General features: G+C 37.7%; 1 protein-coding gene across 1 annotated transcript in view; it reads right to left on the bottom strand.

The window, feature by feature from the left end:
* Positions 1 to 18560, bottom strand: part of LOC124619703 (dynein axonemal heavy chain 2) — a 1014172-nt gene that overhangs the window by 938230 nt on the left and 57382 nt on the right. The window contains 1 exon segment of the mRNA XM_047146260.1: positions 10053 to 10219. Within this exon segment, the coding sequence (XP_047002216.1) occupies positions 10053 to 10219 (167 nt within the window).

The raw sequence follows: 18560 nt of genomic DNA, 5'->3' as shown, positions 1-18560 counted from the left end.
TTTGCACTACTTTGAAATCTAATCAAGATCTGACAATATTTGTGCAGGTTGTTTCAGACAGTACTTCATTATAGATAACTTCATCATCTGCGAAAAGCCTGGTGTTACTATTAATATCACGTACTACGTCAGATATATACAAAATGAACAGCAAGTGTCTAAAACACTTCCCCGGAGCACTCCTAAAGTTACTTCAATATCTGTTAATGATTCTCTATCCAAGATAATGTGGTGCATTCTCCCTACCAAGAAATTCTCAATCCAGTCACAAATTTAGCTTGTTGTCTCATACAATACAGAGATACAAACATACATACATAGATATGGTAGTGAGTCAAATGCTTTTTGGAAGATTTCACATGACTGATGCTTTCGGAATCCATGCTAGTTGGTGGTCATTCTGTTCAAGATATCTGATTATGCTTGAGTTTTCAGAATAAGTTTCAAGAATCTACAACAAATTGATGTCAAGGACAGTGAATGATAGTTTTGTGGATCACTTCTGCTACCAATCTTGTAAATGGGTGTGATCTGTGCTTTTTTCCAACTACTGGGCATGACTTTTAGTTTGAGGGATGTACAATAAACTATAGTTAAAAAGACTAAACCAGCCACAGATTCAGTATAGAATCTATTAGGGATCCCTTTGGGTACTGGAGTTTTGTTCAATTTTAACAATTTCAGCTATTTCTCAACACCACTGACACTAACATGTATTTCACTCATCCATTCAGAGATTGGGGCAGTGCTCTTTAATTTTCCTTTGTAAAGGAACATTTGAAAATGTAGTTAAGCATTTCTGCTTTTGATTTGCTACCCTCAATGTCAGTTCCTGCCCCATCACAAGTGATTAGACACTAACTTTGGTGTCACTAATAGCCTTTAGCAACCTTTACATATGAACACAATTTCTTTTTATTTTGTGACAGATCATTAGATAAAATTCTGCTACATTAGTCACTGAAGGCTTCACACATTGCTCTCTTTGCAGCCAAAATGTAGTTGTCATTCACATACAACACTACAACACTAAACAATAACTGCAGCACTGCCCTTATATAGTGTGACTGCTTTCACATGTGGATCTATCTCTTATAGTTTATGACTTGACTGAGGTAAACACCATATAGCGCAGATGCTGCGTCGCAGATAGGCACAACAAAAAGACTGTCAAACAAACCTTCCAGCCAAACAGGTCTTCATTAGAATTAGACATTAGTCTGTCATTATCCCATGATGGATTTTTCATTGTTGGATTTTGACTGAGGTAAAAGATGCTGATGAATGTATAAGACAGCTTTTGTACCTAGCCATCCACAGGGGAATTACCTTTGTGGCACAAGATTATAAGTTGGATTAACATAAGAATGTACAGAAACATAGCAAAGAGTGTGTGGGTGACTAAGATATTAAGGACATGACAAAAGATAGTCAATATTGTGGAGATGAATAATGTTGAAATTTCAAGTTCTTTGTTGTACTGAGGAATGATGATCAGTGGCTGTTCCACAGTGGCTATAGGTTTGATGTTCCAGAGACAGAGAAAGACCAGGAAATCTGTTTCTGGACTAGCTACTAGGTACAATATTGTTTATCTATACAGGCTCTTCGACTACCCACCTCAAATATAATACCCATAGGTTCCATGATTCTAAGAGAAGAACTTTTTCATATGAAATGGTTAACAGTGAGGCTGTACAGAGAGAGTAGCCAAATAGGCCTCTGTCAAAGGTGCAAGCACAGAAGAGGCACAAAACTGATCATGAATTCTCCTACCCCTCATGATATTATGAGAAGAAGTCTTTTCCTGGGCCCACAACTGTAAACACATGATGTGTCATTTCTCTCAAATATCATCACAAAAAAACAACTACAACTAAACACACATATATCACTATCACCAGCTGTGGGGTAGTAGCGGGCTAGTTTCACACATCTGCCACCTATACCGCTCAATAATTATCCTCTTGTCAGGCATGCAGTCAGAACATATTCAACAACAGAGTTCTTGCTGCTTCTTCACTACGGTATTGTAAAATCTGAAGGTTATCAAGCAGGTGTTGAAGCAAATACACTATTTGACCAGAGGCTTCCAATTTAAAGCAATTCTACTGGGTAAGGACTATTAATAATTCATGGTGAGTAAATAAAATATGTCCCTTGTTATACATCAAAAGAAATAAAAGTAAGCTAACTGCTGTAAACAATAAGACATAAATGTCATTTCCAATTTTATAAGAAATTTTACATAATTGGCAATTTATTAATTACAACCATACATTTATTTTATTTATTTATTTAGATCCCATGAATCCAATAAGTAGGATATTCGCATGGATGTGTCAGATTATTATAAATTATACAAAAGGAACACATAAGAAACCATCTCGCAAGAGGAGATATAGGTGTAAGACAAAATACACATTAATAGACATAGACAAAATTGCAATTAAAAAAATTAAAATAAGGGTAGATCTTAATAGCTACACAAATGCCATAGTAATGTTAACAATGATTCCAACTATCGTAATGCATAAGAGTACATCAGATTTAATTAAAAGAAAATCAATTAGAATTAACACAATTGAAATATTCTTCAACTGAATAAAAGGAATTATCTATTAGATAGTGTTTGAGCTGTTGTTTGAATCTGGCAAGCTTGTGGACAAGTTATTTCAGTGATGGTGGGAGAGCACTGAACACATTGCAGGTCATGTAGTGGATTGCTTTTTGTACAACACTAAGGTTTTTTTACGTCATAATGGAGGTCCCATCTTCCTCCTGGTGTTTTGGGTATGGTATGAGTCATTGGTTTTGTATAGTTGCTCATTTTTACCAATGAAACATAACAGGGAATATATATATTGACACGCAGTTGTCAGTATCCCTAATTTTCTAAAAATGTTTCTACAAAAATGTCTAAGCTAGTCCGCTCATTGTGCTAATGACTCTCTCTTGGGCAATGAATATTTGTTTGGAAAGTGGCTGATCACCCCACAAAATTACATTATACAACAATAGTGCATGGAAGTAACTAAAATGAACATTTTTTGAGGTGTCTCGGTCACAGACAGTGGAAAAAATAAAGAATGTTTGACTGCTGCCAGTACAAACACCCAGGAACTTGGATGACTCAACTTGTAGTAACTCACTACCATTACATTTAATACTTAATTGACCCTCCAATTTTTTACTTACTTGGAAATGAACAAACTGGGTCTTATTAACATTTAATATCACATTATTTTCAAACCAATTAAGTACTTCATTACAGACGATATTGGCCGAATCCTCAAGATTGTGGTTGGCTGTTTTGTTGATGAGGATGGAGGTGTCATCAGCAAAAAGAATAAAATGAGCTTTAAAGCTAGTACACAACGAAGACTATTAATGAAGAAGAGGAAGAGAAGGGAGCTAAGTATAGATCCCTGAGGAACACCACAGCCAATACAGCCCCAGTTAGATGACACAGAGTGCTCCTCAGAGTTGTGCAACATGATCTTCTGCTTTTTGCTACTTAGGCAGGATTTATCCATGAGCCAGATGATCCACTTATACCATAATGTTCAGCCTTTGCTGCAAGGATTTCATGGTTAACACTATTGAAGGCCTTAGAAAGGTCACAACAAGAGATAATTTATTATTAAAAGGTTCTAAGATTTGATGGGTGAAGGAGAAAATAGCTTGCACTGTTGATTCACCCTGTTGAAATCCAAACTGGCTACTGTTTAATACAGTGTAATGTAAAGGCAAAGAGTTTGGGCAAGACACAAGCAGACATATATGTCTGCTTATGTCTGTATATGTGCGGATGGATATTTGTGTGTGTGTGTGTGTGTGTGTGAATGTAAACCTGTCCCTTTTTCTCCCTAAGGTAAGTCTTTCCGCTCCTGGGATTGGAATGACTCCTTACCCTCTCCCTTAAAACCCACATCCTTTCGTCTTTCCCTCTCCTTCCCTCTTTCCTGATGAAGCAACCGTGGGTTGCGAAAGCTTGAATTTTGTCTGTGTGTTTGTGTTTGTTAGTGTCTCTATCAACATACCAATGCGAACACAGCACACACACACACACACACACACACACACACACACACACACACATATAAGGTTTGTCTGAAATATTTAAATACATGGTTTGATTTTGATGACAGAAATGTTTTATCCTTAATGGATTGCATATCATATGAAAAAAAAACCTCAGTTCCAAAATATTTTGAAATTAGCCATATTACTTTGTATTGTTGATTTCCTTTGTGTAGATAATGTACGTTCAGGGCTCGCTATGGTTTCTGATTTGTTTTGGAAGGAAGGGAATGAGGATTTGAAAGCAAAGTTAGATGCTATGACAATACCACAGAAGAGATGAGTCTACATTATAAAAATGATTGGCGCATCAAAACAATGCAGTGTTCTAGTTTTCGTTACATTTGTTTTGAATATATTTACTTCAAATGCATTCACGGAGAGAGTTTTCTCTATTATGAACATTCAATGGAGGGATGAGCGAAACAGATGTTCAGTTGATATAATAAAAAACGAATTTTACACTTATTTCAATTATGGCGAAAGTTGCAGTGATTTTTATAAGACAGAATTGTCTGGTGAAAAAATGTTCAGATTTGCACGCTCAACTGAAAAGTACTCCTTTTCATTGTGTTAAGTGTATTATGAAGAAAATGTGCAGTACATAAAATTATTTAAAAAATGACAGTGCTGATAAATCACTGAAATCTGGCAACCTTAATCAATGTAAATGTAGAGGGGAAAGGCAACCCACTCACCGGCAGTGGACTCTATTCACACTATTCACGCTAGCTTCCAAGCTCTTGTTCTGTTTCTAGTAAAAGTGCAAGTTCTGTTTGAAAAATTCCGGAACATTCGTAATTTTGGACAAATGGTGTGCTGGGGGGAAATGCAGTTGGCATCCCTGTACAAGCCTTGTGTTTAATGTGTAACTGCCAGAAGCTTCATTGTTGTATGTCTGTTAGTTATTGTTAGTGCTGTACTGAGCAGAATGTTTTGTTGCACAGTTTGCAAATTTCGAGATGGCAGAGTTACAGGAGCAACGTGCCTGCATTAAATTTTGTGTGAAACTCAAGAAAAACCTTACACAGACACACCAAATGATACAGGAAGCCTACAGCAATGAGTGCCTAAGCTACTCAGTGTTACAAAAGGTTCATGCAGTTTAAAAATGGGAATGAAAGTTAGAGATGACCCTCATTCAGGATGCCCTCTGATGTCTACTGATGATGCACATGTCAGCAATCTCAATGAAATGGTACATACCAATCAAAAGCTGACTGCCCGAGGAATTTGCAGAAAAATGTAACATTTTGGTTGGATCATGTCATTAAATCCTAGCACAGGATCTCGGGACACATAATGTTGCTTCCAAGTTCGTCCCATGGCTCATGAGTCATGACCAGAAAGATCTTCACCTCACAATCTGTAAACAACTTTTGGATCATGCAAATGAGAATGAGATGTTGCTTAAAAGAATCGTAACTGATAATGAGATGTGGGTCTACGGTTTTGATGTTGAGACCAAGGTGAAATTTTCACAATGGGTCGGGAAAGGCTTTCCAAACCCAAAAAAAGCTCATCAGGTCAGGTCAAATGTCAAAGACATGCTGATAGTTTTCTTTGATTTTGAAGGATTAGTTCATCACGAATTCATGCCATGGGGACAAACTGTTAATTGATGGTACTATCGGGACATGTTGCAACACCTGCGAGAAAATGTGAGAAGGGAATGGCCTGAAATGTGGCGAGACAATTCATGGCTGTTGCATCATGAAATGCACCTGCACATTCATCACATTAAAAAAATAAAATTAAATTAAATTGAATTAAAAAAAAAATTTTTAAAAATTCACTGTTTTGCCTCACCCTCTGTAGTCTCCAGACCTGGCCCCCGCAGACTTTTTTTTATTTCCGAAGTTGAAAACACCATTGAAAGGACAAAGATTTGCAATGATAGACAAAATAAAAGAAAATTTGCAGATGGTGCATCACACGATCCAGCAAGATGTGTACTAAGACTGCTTTGGAAGCAGTGTATCAATTGTGGAGGTCAGTATTTCAAAGGAGATCATGAACAGTAAGTAAAAGGTAAACATAGAAAAATTTTGTGGACAAAGTCCCGGAATTTTTTGAACAGACCTCATACACATATTCACACACATAACAACACAGACAGCCAAGCACACACTCCTACAGTAATGGTAAGACTAATTATTGATTACTGATTATTGAAAGCAGTTGCCTGGTCTGATGAAGGTGGGGATGGGGTAGGGAAGACGCAAGAAGGGGGTAGCGGGAAAGATGCAGATCTTTCAGAAGCCTGTGAAAGGATGTGGTTGAGCTTTTCACATACTGGGTGATCAGAGGAATGCTGGTCAGTGGCTGGTTAACAAGTTTACTGGTGTCAGAGGAGGTGATGGCATAGATCTGTTTGTGGATGAGCTGGTTAGGATGTTGTCTGTCTATAAGCTGAGTTTGTCTGTCAATTAAGACTCTTGAAAGGTTATCAGTATATATCACCAACTCCTGCTTTCCACTGCAGATGCAGCATCCTTTGGAATCAAGGCTGTAAAAAAGAGACTTTTCAACATGGAACGAGTGGCAGCTATCAAAGTGGAGGTACTGTTGGTGGTTGGTGTGCTTGATGTTAACAGGCACATTTATGGAACCATCTGAGAGGCAGACATCGACACCAGGATAGTGGCTTATTGAGTCGGGAAGGAACAGGTAAAGTTGATTTGGGAGTAGGCATTGGAGGGCATGGATGTGTGTGATGTCCTTAGGTTAGTTAGGTTTAAGTAGTTCTAAGTCTAGGGGACTGATGACCTCAGATGTTAATTCGCATAGTGCTTAGAGCCATTTGAACCATTTTAATCACTGAAGTCATGGAGGAAAGCCCAAAGGTTGTCCTTGTTATGAGCCCAGATGATGACGAGTCATCAATGAATCTGAACTCGACAGGGAGTTTAGGTGTTGACTGGATAGGAGGGATTCCTCCAGATGGCCCTGAAGTAAGCTGGTATAGGATAGTACCACGCAAGTACCCATGGCAGTACCACAGATTTGTTTATACATTTGGCTTTCGAAAATGGATTTACTGTATTCAGGATGGGGTTGGCTAGTAGGATTAGGAAATGAATGGTGGGTTTGGTACCAGGAGAATGAGAAGGTAATATTCCATGGCCACAAGGCGTTATTCCATGGCCACAAGGCGTTGGGAATAAGGGCTCTTGGTGTACAAGGATGCAGCATTCACAGCGACCAACAAGGAGTCTGGTTATAACAGGACAGGACCTGTGGAGAGGCAGTGAAGGAAGTGAACAATACCTTGAATGTAGGACTGGAGGTTGTGGGCAACAGTTTGGAGGTGCTGGCCAACAAGAGCAGGTGTTCATTTTGTGAGAGCATTGTACCCAATTACAATGGGACAAACAGTAGGGAGACATGTGGGTTGAGTTTGGTGACCAGGTAAAAGGTAGGAGAGCACGGGGTTGCTGGTGTGAGGAGAGAAATGGATTCAGATATCAGGTTTTGGGATGAGCCTAAGGCTTTGAGAAACTGCAGCAGGTTATGCTGGATTTCTGGAATGGGATCATGCTCCTAAGGTTTGTATGCAGAGGTGTCGGGAAGTTGATGGAGACCTTCAGCCACAGAGTCACTATGATTAATCACCACTGTGGTCGAGCCCTTGTTTGAGGGAAGAATGGCAAGGTCTGAATCGGTTTTCAGGTTACAAAAATTTGTGAAACAATAAACATCATATCATAGCTGATAAACAACTTTAAAAAACTAAAGTTAATATTATTGGAACAACTGCTAAGGGACATCAAGAGAGTTAAAAGTTTGAAAGATGAATGCACAACTAAGAACAGTTTTACAATTATATTCATCTGTGGGAAGTGTAGCTCTGTCACTTTGCATGGAGATGTAAATTCATTAATAAACCCAACACTGTTTCAAATTACTCTCCATTTACTCCATAAAAATTGCACTGGATAATAAAATACATAACTTCCACATTTTTTGATCTGGGTGCAACTAACACAGACTATTTGCCTTAAGCATGACTACCACTGCCTTCTCCCACCACTCTTCTTCCCCCCACCCCAGATTTTTTACCCCTCTCCCTTTCTCTCTCCTCTCCAGTCTCCCTCTTCATCTCCACTCCCACTTCCTTTTCCCCCTCCCTCCCCAAACCCTCTCCCTCTTTCCCTCTTTCTTTACCTCTCCTATGCTCTCCTTGCATCTTGTTGTGCAGCTGCTGAGTCACCTGTGGAAAGATCTGCAACTCTCCTGGTATCCCTTCCTTGCATCCTTCTCTATCCCCTCTCCCCCTACTTCAGCTCAGGCAATGACTTTCAATATTCTATTTTATTTATTTCATTGCAATATATATTCCATAGATCCACTTCTGCATGCTAATGCATGGAAGTGTAAAAAGCCTATTATTAAGGACCACAAACAAAGATTACAAATACAAATTAGAAAATAGCAATCAGTAAGTTCCAATTACACTCACAAACAGAGGTTAAGATATAATTTTCAAATATTATCTAACAGTTATTAAAAATTAAAAAAACATCATGTTCTTGACTTACAGATTACACAGTACTGTAATTAAAGCAGCAAGATACATTAAAGTGAGAATACATAGAAATACATGGGAAATAATCTTACCTATCTCTTCCAAAGAATTCATCTAGAGAATAGAAACTTTTTTCATGCAAGCTTTAGCTTATTTTTAAATAATACATTATTACCTTGTAGACACTTGATAGTATGTTGAAGATTTTTGTGCTTCTGTGTTTCACACCTTTCTACACCACAGACAAATTTTTCAGGTCACAGTGTATGTCACATTTCCTTTTTGTGTTATGATGGTGGTATGACTCATTTGTTTCATACTGAGAAGGATTGTGAAACATGAATGTCATTTTTGGAATGAGACAGTGGTTAGTATCCCTATTTAATTAAAAAGATTGTGACACAAGGTTCTTGGAGGTACTCCACACAAAATTCAATAATCAGTCTTGCTGTGACCATGGGAGTGTGTTTTTGGCTGTCTGCATGGTTGTGCATCTGAATTTGTGTACATTTACTATAAACAGAGAAAGAAGTCAAAAGTTAGTGTGAATAGTGTTTCTTGTTATGTGGCCCTATCTTTCACACATCAATCCCCAATAGGTGAGTGGTTGCCGTTCTCTTATTTTATGCAGAGACTAAACATACATTAAAGAATGAATTACCATAATTACAAAAAAATAAAGGTAATTAAAGATATTGTAAAGGACATTCATATTCCCATATTTTCAATGAGAAAGTGTAACATAATTACCCAGTGAAGCAAGAGATTGCAATTATGATCCATGAAACATACAAATAACTACCTAAGTAACATTATTTAATGGGCATTACCACATATCATGCAGTGGATGTCTTACCACTCCCTGCTCCCAATCCCACCCCCTTTCACCCTCTCCATGCAAATATTTTACAGTTATGTCTTATTTAACTTTTATATGAAGAGCCACAGCTAATAAATAATCTTTTCGCATCACCAGAATTGTTTTTGTGAAATAAGATATTAACTCACGATATATCTACAGAATAATATACAGAGTGTAAGTAAAATCCCTTTATCGACTTTGAGGACAGGTTCCTTACACCAAAACAAGAAAAAAAGTCTAGTAAACATGGGCTCTAAATTGCATACCTTAAAAGCTATGAACACTTGTTCATCTTTGATACTGTGAACCACATCTCTTCTACTGAAAAAGTGTTCATAACTTTTAAGGTACTCATTTTAGTGCCGATGTTCACTAGACATTTCTTCCTTGTTTTGGTGTAATAAACATGTCCCCCAAGCTTGTAAAGGGACTTTAGTGATACCCTGTATACTTTTCTCTCAATGATCATATTACATACATGGTAAGCATTTTAACACTATTCATTTGTGTAACACAGTTTTACATTCATAAGAAAGAATAATATGTGAATGCTCTGAAAAGTAGTCATCAATAACCTACCTTGTATTGTAAAATGGGGATCTCATCCAAATCACACGGATCAAATTCAAGATATGTGGCAAATGAAGTGGGACTAAACCAGGAGAGTCTAGTTCATCCAGTTCCTCACATGGTTTGTTCAAAATCTGAAGGAACTCAATATTTGATTTTGCTTCCATTATAGCTTTCTGTGGACAGAGAATGTTTTAAGTATGTAATGGCGTTACAAAGCAAATAATATGTTTCACACTCACAACACTAATGAGACACATAAAAGCTCACTGTAAGTGACCCACCTTATTGTAAAGACCAGGTTATTTCTTTTTATTTAATACACAGTAACAAATTCTAAAAATTCCAGTGTCACATATAAAGGTCCATGTTTCACACTCATGCTACTTTTTTCATTATACTTCTTAAACTAGTGATAGCCAACAAGAAACATATCTTGTTATCATTGTCGTAAGGGAAGCTCTTACAGAGTGTAAATGATTTAGGAGTAAAGGAGACAACTCACTGAGTAGTGGAAGCACTCTCAACAGGCACACAAGAAAGAATGAAAACTTAAGTATATCTGCCTACAGCAGGTATAGGTAACAATGCAAAGATGCTACACACAGCTACGACAGTTCCCACCAGTGACTGCTGGGGATGACAGTGGTATGTCATGTGGATTGCATCTTCCTGCGCGCTGCTAACGTCGCCAACTGCCCAGACTACTTGTGAAATGAGTTGTAAAAAGTTCCTAGTTATTCATCATCCTGCTGCAACTACTAATACTCTGCTTTGTTACTGGATTGTCTTGGTTTCTCTATTGGTTTACATTCACTGTGCAGCTTACAGCAACTATAGCTGTGTGTATGGTTTGTGTTTTTGCATCATACATGGACAGAAAAGTGGGAAAAAGGCCAGTCTGTATGGCGTATTGTACAGTCTGCAATACATTAATACCCAGTGCCAGCACTATGGGCCCAAAGTAGGAATTTTGGCAACTACAGCTGTCACTGGAGCAGCAGCAATGGCAACAGCACCAGGAACACAAAATCGACAACAAGAACAGGTGCTCTTGTGCAGTTATGACCCCACCACAGAATGCCTGCTTTAATGAGGTTGCAGAGAACTGGGAGGTATACCTCTGATGTTTTGAACTGTACTTTCTTTCTTGTAGTATTTCTGGTACCCAGTAAATGCATTGCTCTTGCCTTCTATCAGTCAACTGAAAAATATATTGCCTCTAGATTCCAATTTAATCACTGTCACAAACAACACGGACAGTTTTAGAGTCACATGTGCAGCTCAGTTGTAATGTCTTGCACACCAGGATGATTTCACTTGTTAAAATTGTAAAGTTTTCTGTGTAGAATCATGGATACATGATGTTGTGCCCGTAGAATACAGACAGTGTACGAAGATTCCTGACAGCTCATAGTGACGTTGTCAGCTTTCAATTGTGAAGCATTAAAAGTTGCAAGTGGAAACATAGGTCATCAACAGAGTTGTCACAACACTGAGGCACTGCCATAGACACAATTAAAAATTGTGTTATGTTCTTGGTTGAGGTAGGTGTGCAAAACAGTCATGACAAGCCGACTGCAAATGTCAGGGATCAACTTGTGCTGACTAAACTATATCCTAGAACATGGAAGTCATAGCTAATGCATTGGCCACATCTGATCGTAGTCTTAGTGAAGTTCTTAAGGTTGCTAAATCTTTTGAGGTTGCTTCTGATGCTCAGCATACTTTCCCTAACAAAATTCAAGTGTCAAAAGTAGTTAGTATTCAAGCATCAAAAGTAGTTAGTCACTGTCACAAACAACAGCCAGCTGGTGATACCTTCTACACAACTAAGTCTTACCCGAGATCACAGTTAAATGGAGAGCCAGTGTCTCATGAGAGACTTAAGTAAGTCAATTTAAATGAACCCTCATCAGTGATGAGTAAACCTTTTTTAAATATTAAGTGGGCGGTTCAGAAATGTCTTCCCTCCTTGACATTAATACATTCATCATGTGAGCTGACGATGCTCCATTTGTGCCTGGACAGCGGCAGCCACCGTTAATGATGCTGTTGCCTGCACTGTGCCACATGGTGTCAGGCATATGTCAAACACCTGGCAGCTGTGTCAATAAGCTGCTTGCCGACATCCTGTGTCAATGTGGTCCAGTGACAAGACACCACTCCACACTGTCAGGGCGCATCACATGCAGTTCTGCCAGCACCACATAAGTTGATTTTGGCCCCCTACTATTATTGCCAAGCCACAGACTTACAGCTAGGCATCAGAGCTGCTGTGTCATTAATTGATGAGAACAAGTACTGGTGGCTCGGCTTGTCTTCACCAGAAAGGGCTCAGTGACAAGTCATGTCTTACTGCCAAAGGAAAATTTATCTTCTCAGATAATTGTCACTTACAATTAACTACGAGCATGCACAATATGTACTAACTTTCTTACTAGTGCAATTTCCTATAGTAGTTAACATTTTCTGTTTAAGACGCCTTCACAGCATTTGGTTTCAAAATAGTGGACCTCACCAATTTAGTGTCAGAAGCAGTGCCATTTTCTGATTTCAATTCCCTTTATGATACATACAAGGAGATTCCCAAAGTATTGCTGGGTTGTGCAGAAAATTTTACGGCTCACACCTCTTTGAAACCATCAGAAGTGTCAAAATTTTCTAGATCTTGCACTGCTATTTGCTGTTAGAGATGCTGTTCAGGCTGAGCTCTGATGACTTTGGGACCTAGGCATCATTTCTCCAGTCTCAACCAGTCAATGGGTGATGCTTACAGCTGTCATTAAAACTCTAACAGATAGTCACACACCCGTGGTGATTTAAAAGCCACTATCAAAGCAGAGTCCAGCATTGATTTCTATCCAATGCCTCATAGAGAGAGTTTGTTAATGAGATTAGCCACCGGGACAATATTTTTCAAAAATAAATTTAAAAAAAGCTTTATCTACAACTTCCATTCAATAAGACATGAGAACAATTACTAGTCATTTGGACTATACCAGTACAACTGTTTACCATTTATGGCTGCCGGTGCCCTTGCCTGAAACCCCTAGAGGGCACGTCCCCAGGTGGCAGATTGGGGTGGTAGGAGGGAAATCAAATACCTCCCGTGGACCAACAGGCAGCTGCAGTGTCTGACTCACAGTGAGGAAAACAGCATCTGATCCAGAGTGGGCAGCTGGTATCATATGTGGAAAGCAATGGGAAGCTACTAAATTACCATTTCCAAGGTGCACTTGACATGGAACTGTATGTGATTCCGGAGGTAAAACATCCCCTCAATCAGATCTCCAGGAGGGGAGTACATCAAGGCTAATTGAAAGTGTAAAGATAAAGAAAAGGAAAGAGGAAAAGCTAAGGATTGGGACATGGAACGTTGGCACCCTCTTACAACATGGAAAATTGGAAAATATGAAAAAAGAGATGGAGCACAACAGTATAAATATTGTTGGAATGTGCAAGGTGAGACACGGAGGCAATGGTGTTTTACAGAGTGATGACTACAAACTATTTTATCAGGTGAGGAAAAAAATGGAATGAACGGAGTAGCTATCATGGAAAAGAAGAAAGTAAAAAATGATAATGAGGATGGAATACATAAATAGCAGATTGATGATGCTGAGGTTGAAAGGTCACAAGAAATATGTAGTTCTGATACAGGTCTACATGCCAACCAGCCAACACAGCGACGGTGAGACTGAAGAGTGCTACAGCAGAACTGAATTACTGGTGGAGAGCGAGAAGAAAAAGGTGTGCATCATAGTAATGGGAGACTTGGACATGGTTGTTGGCAAAGGGAAAGATGGAGATTTGGTTGGAAAGTTTAGATTGGGCAACAGAAATAAAAGAGGTGCGAAAATGGTCAGATTTTGTAAGGAAAACTCATTGATAGTTGGAAACGTGTTTTTTGAACATCACAAAAGAAGATGGTAAACATGGACATCGAATATAGATAATAGCAGAAATATACTAATACAGAGTAGATTCTGGACATGCATGAGAAATGCCAAGGCTTATCCGGGAGTAGATATTAACTCTGACCACAACATGGTTGTAGCAGATGTGCAGGTTAGATTGAAAAGAATGTTGGTAGGTAAAGTGAGAGAGAAGTTTAACTCGGGTGCTCTAAAGGAAGAAGGAATAACCAAAAAGCTTGAAGAAGAGTTCCGAGACAAGTGGAAAATTAGAGGAAAGACAGAAGGCATAAACAAACAGTGGAACCAGTTCAGAGAGACCCTGAAGGCAGCCAGTAAAGATGTTGTTGGTCTGGTGAAGTGCAAGCAGAAAAGGAAACCATGGGTTACCGATGAAATGATCTTGAAGATGGCAGAAAGGAGGAAATGGAAAAATGCACAAACTGATGAAGGAAGAAGGCAATACAGAAGACTGTACAATGAGCTGGGAAGAGTATCTGATCAAGACAGGGACTAATGGACGAGAGAAATCTGCTCAGAAATTGAGACACTGGAGAAAGAGGCAAGTGCGAAAAGATGTATAGAGTAGCCAAGGAAATAATATTTCAGGGAAGGAAGAACAAAATAAATAAGGAGATAGAAGGGAAAGATGGAACTCTTTTCAGTGACCCACATGCTTCTCAGAATAGATGGAAAGAATATATTGAAAATCTCTATGAAGTGGATCAAAGACCTTCCAATCTGCAGACTGAGAAGGAAGAATCAGTAAATGAAGATGAAAAGAGAGATTTTATCCTAGGTTCAGAGGTAAATAAGGCATTAGGAGAACTTAAAAACAACAAAGTGTGTGGTGTAGATGACATCCCAGCCGAAATCTTAAAGAATTTAAAAGAACAGGTGAAAATGAGTTGACCTCTCTTTGCAACTACATCTATGTTAAAGGGAAATGGCCAGAAAACTTTCTCGTGAGTATAATAGCCTCAATTCCAAACACTAATAATCCCAAAAAGTGTGAAGACCACAGGGCAATCAGCCTGACATCAAGGGAGCAAAGGTAGTTCTTCGAATTCTGAACAGTAGGCTATATGGAATGCTGGAAGAAACACTTGGTGAAGAACGATATGGTTTCATAAGGGGAAAAGGAACACGAGATGCCATTGGACTTCTAAGAACCATCAGTGAAAGATACATAGAAAAGGGCAAAGAAGTGTATGCTGTCTTCATAGATCTCGAAAAGGCCTTTGATAGAGTGCAGTGGAATAAGCTGTAGGTATCTTGAAAAAGAAGGGGGTAAAGTGGAAGGAGAGAAGATTGATCGCAAATCTGTACCTGACTCAAAAAGCTCGGGTACAAATAGGTAATGGGATCTCTGAAGGCAGCAAGATTGGGAGAGGTGTTAGACAGGGCTGCTGTCTCTCACCGATCCTATTTAACATCTATCTGGAGGAAACACTGGAAAGCTATTTGGATTGGACAAGAGTCATCAGGATAGGTGGGCAAAAAATTGAACGTATAAGATTTCGAGGTGACATGGTGATCCTCGCAGAGAATCAAAAGACGTTGACTCCGATGCTAAATGACCTGAATGAAGCCTGTGCAGCATATGGTATAAAAATTAATAAAAAGAAAAGCGAAGGAATGGTCATAGGCCTAAGGAAAAGAAAAGTGAAAATTAAGTTGTAGTCAGAAATCATAGAACAGATAAGAGCATTCAAATATTTGGGAAGTTGGATTAAAGAAGACATGGTTTGCTAACACAATATCAAAGTGAGAATGGCTCTGGCGAAAGAGGCATTTCAAAAGCAGAGAATAGTTGTTTACACAAGGAATTAAGGAAGCAACTGGTTAAGCTCTTAATATGGAGGGTGGCCTTGTATGGTGCAGAGAGAAGAATTGGAGCTTGTGAAATGTGGATATGACGTAGAATGAAGATCAGCTGGACTCATAAAGTCAGGAGTGAAGAAGTACTGAGGAGAGTTGGAGAAGAAAGGAGGATGCTGCTGACGGTGAAGAACTGGAAGCTAAACTGGATAGGCCACACTCTACGAAGAGATTGCCTTCTAGTAGAGGCAATCGAAGGTTTCATTCCAGGAAAGAGAGGGAAGGGCAGAAGAAGGTTCCAGATGCTGGATGATGTCAGCAGGCCAAAAGGAGAGTACCAAAGAGTGAAGAGGAAAGCAGAAGACAAAGAAGCCTGGCGGGCTATGCAGTCAAAACCTGCTGCAAGGCAGACAACCCAATGATGATGATGATGAAGAGTGGCCTTGCCATCTTCCAAAAATACTTGGAGCACTTGAGGAGCATTTTTTCAAAACTTAGTAAATGCAAAAAAGTAATTTTTTGAGAAAACACTTTTTTTAATATCATATCAAACTATTAATAACATAAATGAGATAACTTAAAATATATATAGTTTTTGTAGAGATAATTCCAGCTGTGTGCTTTATTTTACTAATATTTTTATTGTTTATTTCAGAATAGAGGGACAAAGTTTCCAAGTATTTTTTAAATGTTGATAATTCAAAGATGTAAATTAAAAAGTTTTGTTAATATACCCATTCAAATTTTAATTTCTTTTTTATATTTAACTTTAATTACAAAGTTAAGTTACTTTACTGTTCATTTCGGATAGAAATACAATAATGTACTAAAGTATACCACTTTAGTATCATACTTTTCCATTAATATTTGATAAGAAAAGTGCAACAAAGCAGCAAGTGCTATTGGTTTCCTCACTTCCTGGATTTCCGTACCTCAACCTCTACAGGACTTCCATTATAAGTGTCCAATATTGATGGAAATACCTTCTTAGACTTTTCATACACCGTTACTCACTTAGCAGTATTTTGAAAGGCTTTCAGTTCACTGGACTTGAGATCCTTTGCTTCCCAATCATTATTTAATATCTTGATGATGTCATGTTGTTCCAGCACTTTATAGTAATGTGTCAGTGAAACAATATCTTCCTTTTTCTGGTGTCTTCATCCACTCTACCAAACTCTGTTAGTATTATAGATGTGACCACTAATAAGGAACAATGTACCAGCTAATTAAATTTTCTGCTTTCCTCCAAGAAGACTATTTATTAGAGTGCACATCACATCATTAATGTATTTTTATTTTCAGGAGTTAGAAATTAAATGAACTGGACCATTTTTTGCCTGGAACATATAATATTGTGCCCTGCCCATGACGTAATAACATACTATTTTCTTTTTCTATCAGAGTATTAAGATTTAACGATATAACCTAAGCACTAAGTCAATGAACTGCACTGGAAGTCAGCAAATATGTACGCCCAGAATAATGTGACTGGCATATCATTATTATCTGTGTTTTGTTCTATATAAGAATGTGCACCCGTCGTTTTCTCTCCTCTTCATTTTCTTTAATCATATGCCTTTCCAACAGCATCTTACGCTATCAGGCTCCTATGTTCTTCCATTTTTTTTCAAATGAACTAAACTTGTATTGCTGTTAGGAATTTATTTAATCATTCTATTATTATCGACAATTGCGACTACTGATATGATCTTATTATGAATACTTTATTCTTTTGCTCCAGAGTTGTGCTAAGATTATTGTGTTTTCCAATTATTTCACCGAAATACGGCACAATTCTTTGTTATGTTCAAAATTGTGAGAATTATTCACAAAATGTTAGATTTCAGTAAAAAAACTTACTTTATTAAATAATAATTGTTTAATTTAACATTTCTATTTTCATTTCATAGTAGCAATCACAAATTCTCAATTTATGAATGTTATAGATTTTTCTTTCTACTATATTTTTTCTTACAACGCCAACGCGATACTCACGAGATTAAATTAAATCATTCTGAATCTCTCATGAGGAGAAAAGCTAGTTAGAAATTTCCTTGAGATTACAAAAACACAAATTAAACACTTTTCAGCACACTACAAGTCTACTGACCTTCACTGCAAGCAATAAAAGGTAAAAAAGAGCAAAATAAGCTAAAAAGTGGCGTGTGTGAAATACTTAATTCATTTACTTTTATTTAATGATAAGAAGTGATACCTCTAATTAATCTACATACTAATGGTTGTATGTGATATTTAAATAATAAAAATAACCAGTCTCATGTTCATATTTAAAAATAAAAAAATCAAGAATAATTGGGATACATTAAGTTGAAGAAATTCTGCTTAATAATCAAATATTTCTTCAATTACTGAATTATTACAAATATATGAATATACTTAAGCTTATTTTACATCCATTACAATTTACGCTAACCAAAGCATAAATTTCAATAATTCCATAATCATATCCACCCATATTTGTAAAATACCGTAGTTAAAGCTTTAGTACATACACTTCAAGGTTTCTGAGAAAATTCAATAGAGCAGAGGCTACTTGGCTGTAGCCTTTCACTCCTTCTGTTTCAAGACAAGTAAAAAACAAAACATACTTTAACCAAGTTTAGATTTTCCTCCTTCATAATTGCACAGAACATTTTTGCACAGTTTGTGGAACTTGTGGTTTGTTACTAAGTGATTATTATTCTCCAGATCTTGTTCTCTTTGGGAGTCTGTGAAATGGAACTGTGATGGTTTTGATGTGGCTTCATTGTTTCAT

Source organism: Schistocerca americana, chromosome 6 (genome assembly GCF_021461395.2).
Source record: "Schistocerca americana isolate TAMUIC-IGC-003095 chromosome 6, iqSchAmer2.1, whole genome shotgun sequence".
Taxonomy (NCBI): Eukaryota; Metazoa; Arthropoda; class Insecta; order Orthoptera; family Acrididae; genus Schistocerca; species Schistocerca americana.
Note: the sequence above shows the minus strand (reverse complement) of the source record. Positions and strands in the feature narration are given on the sequence as shown.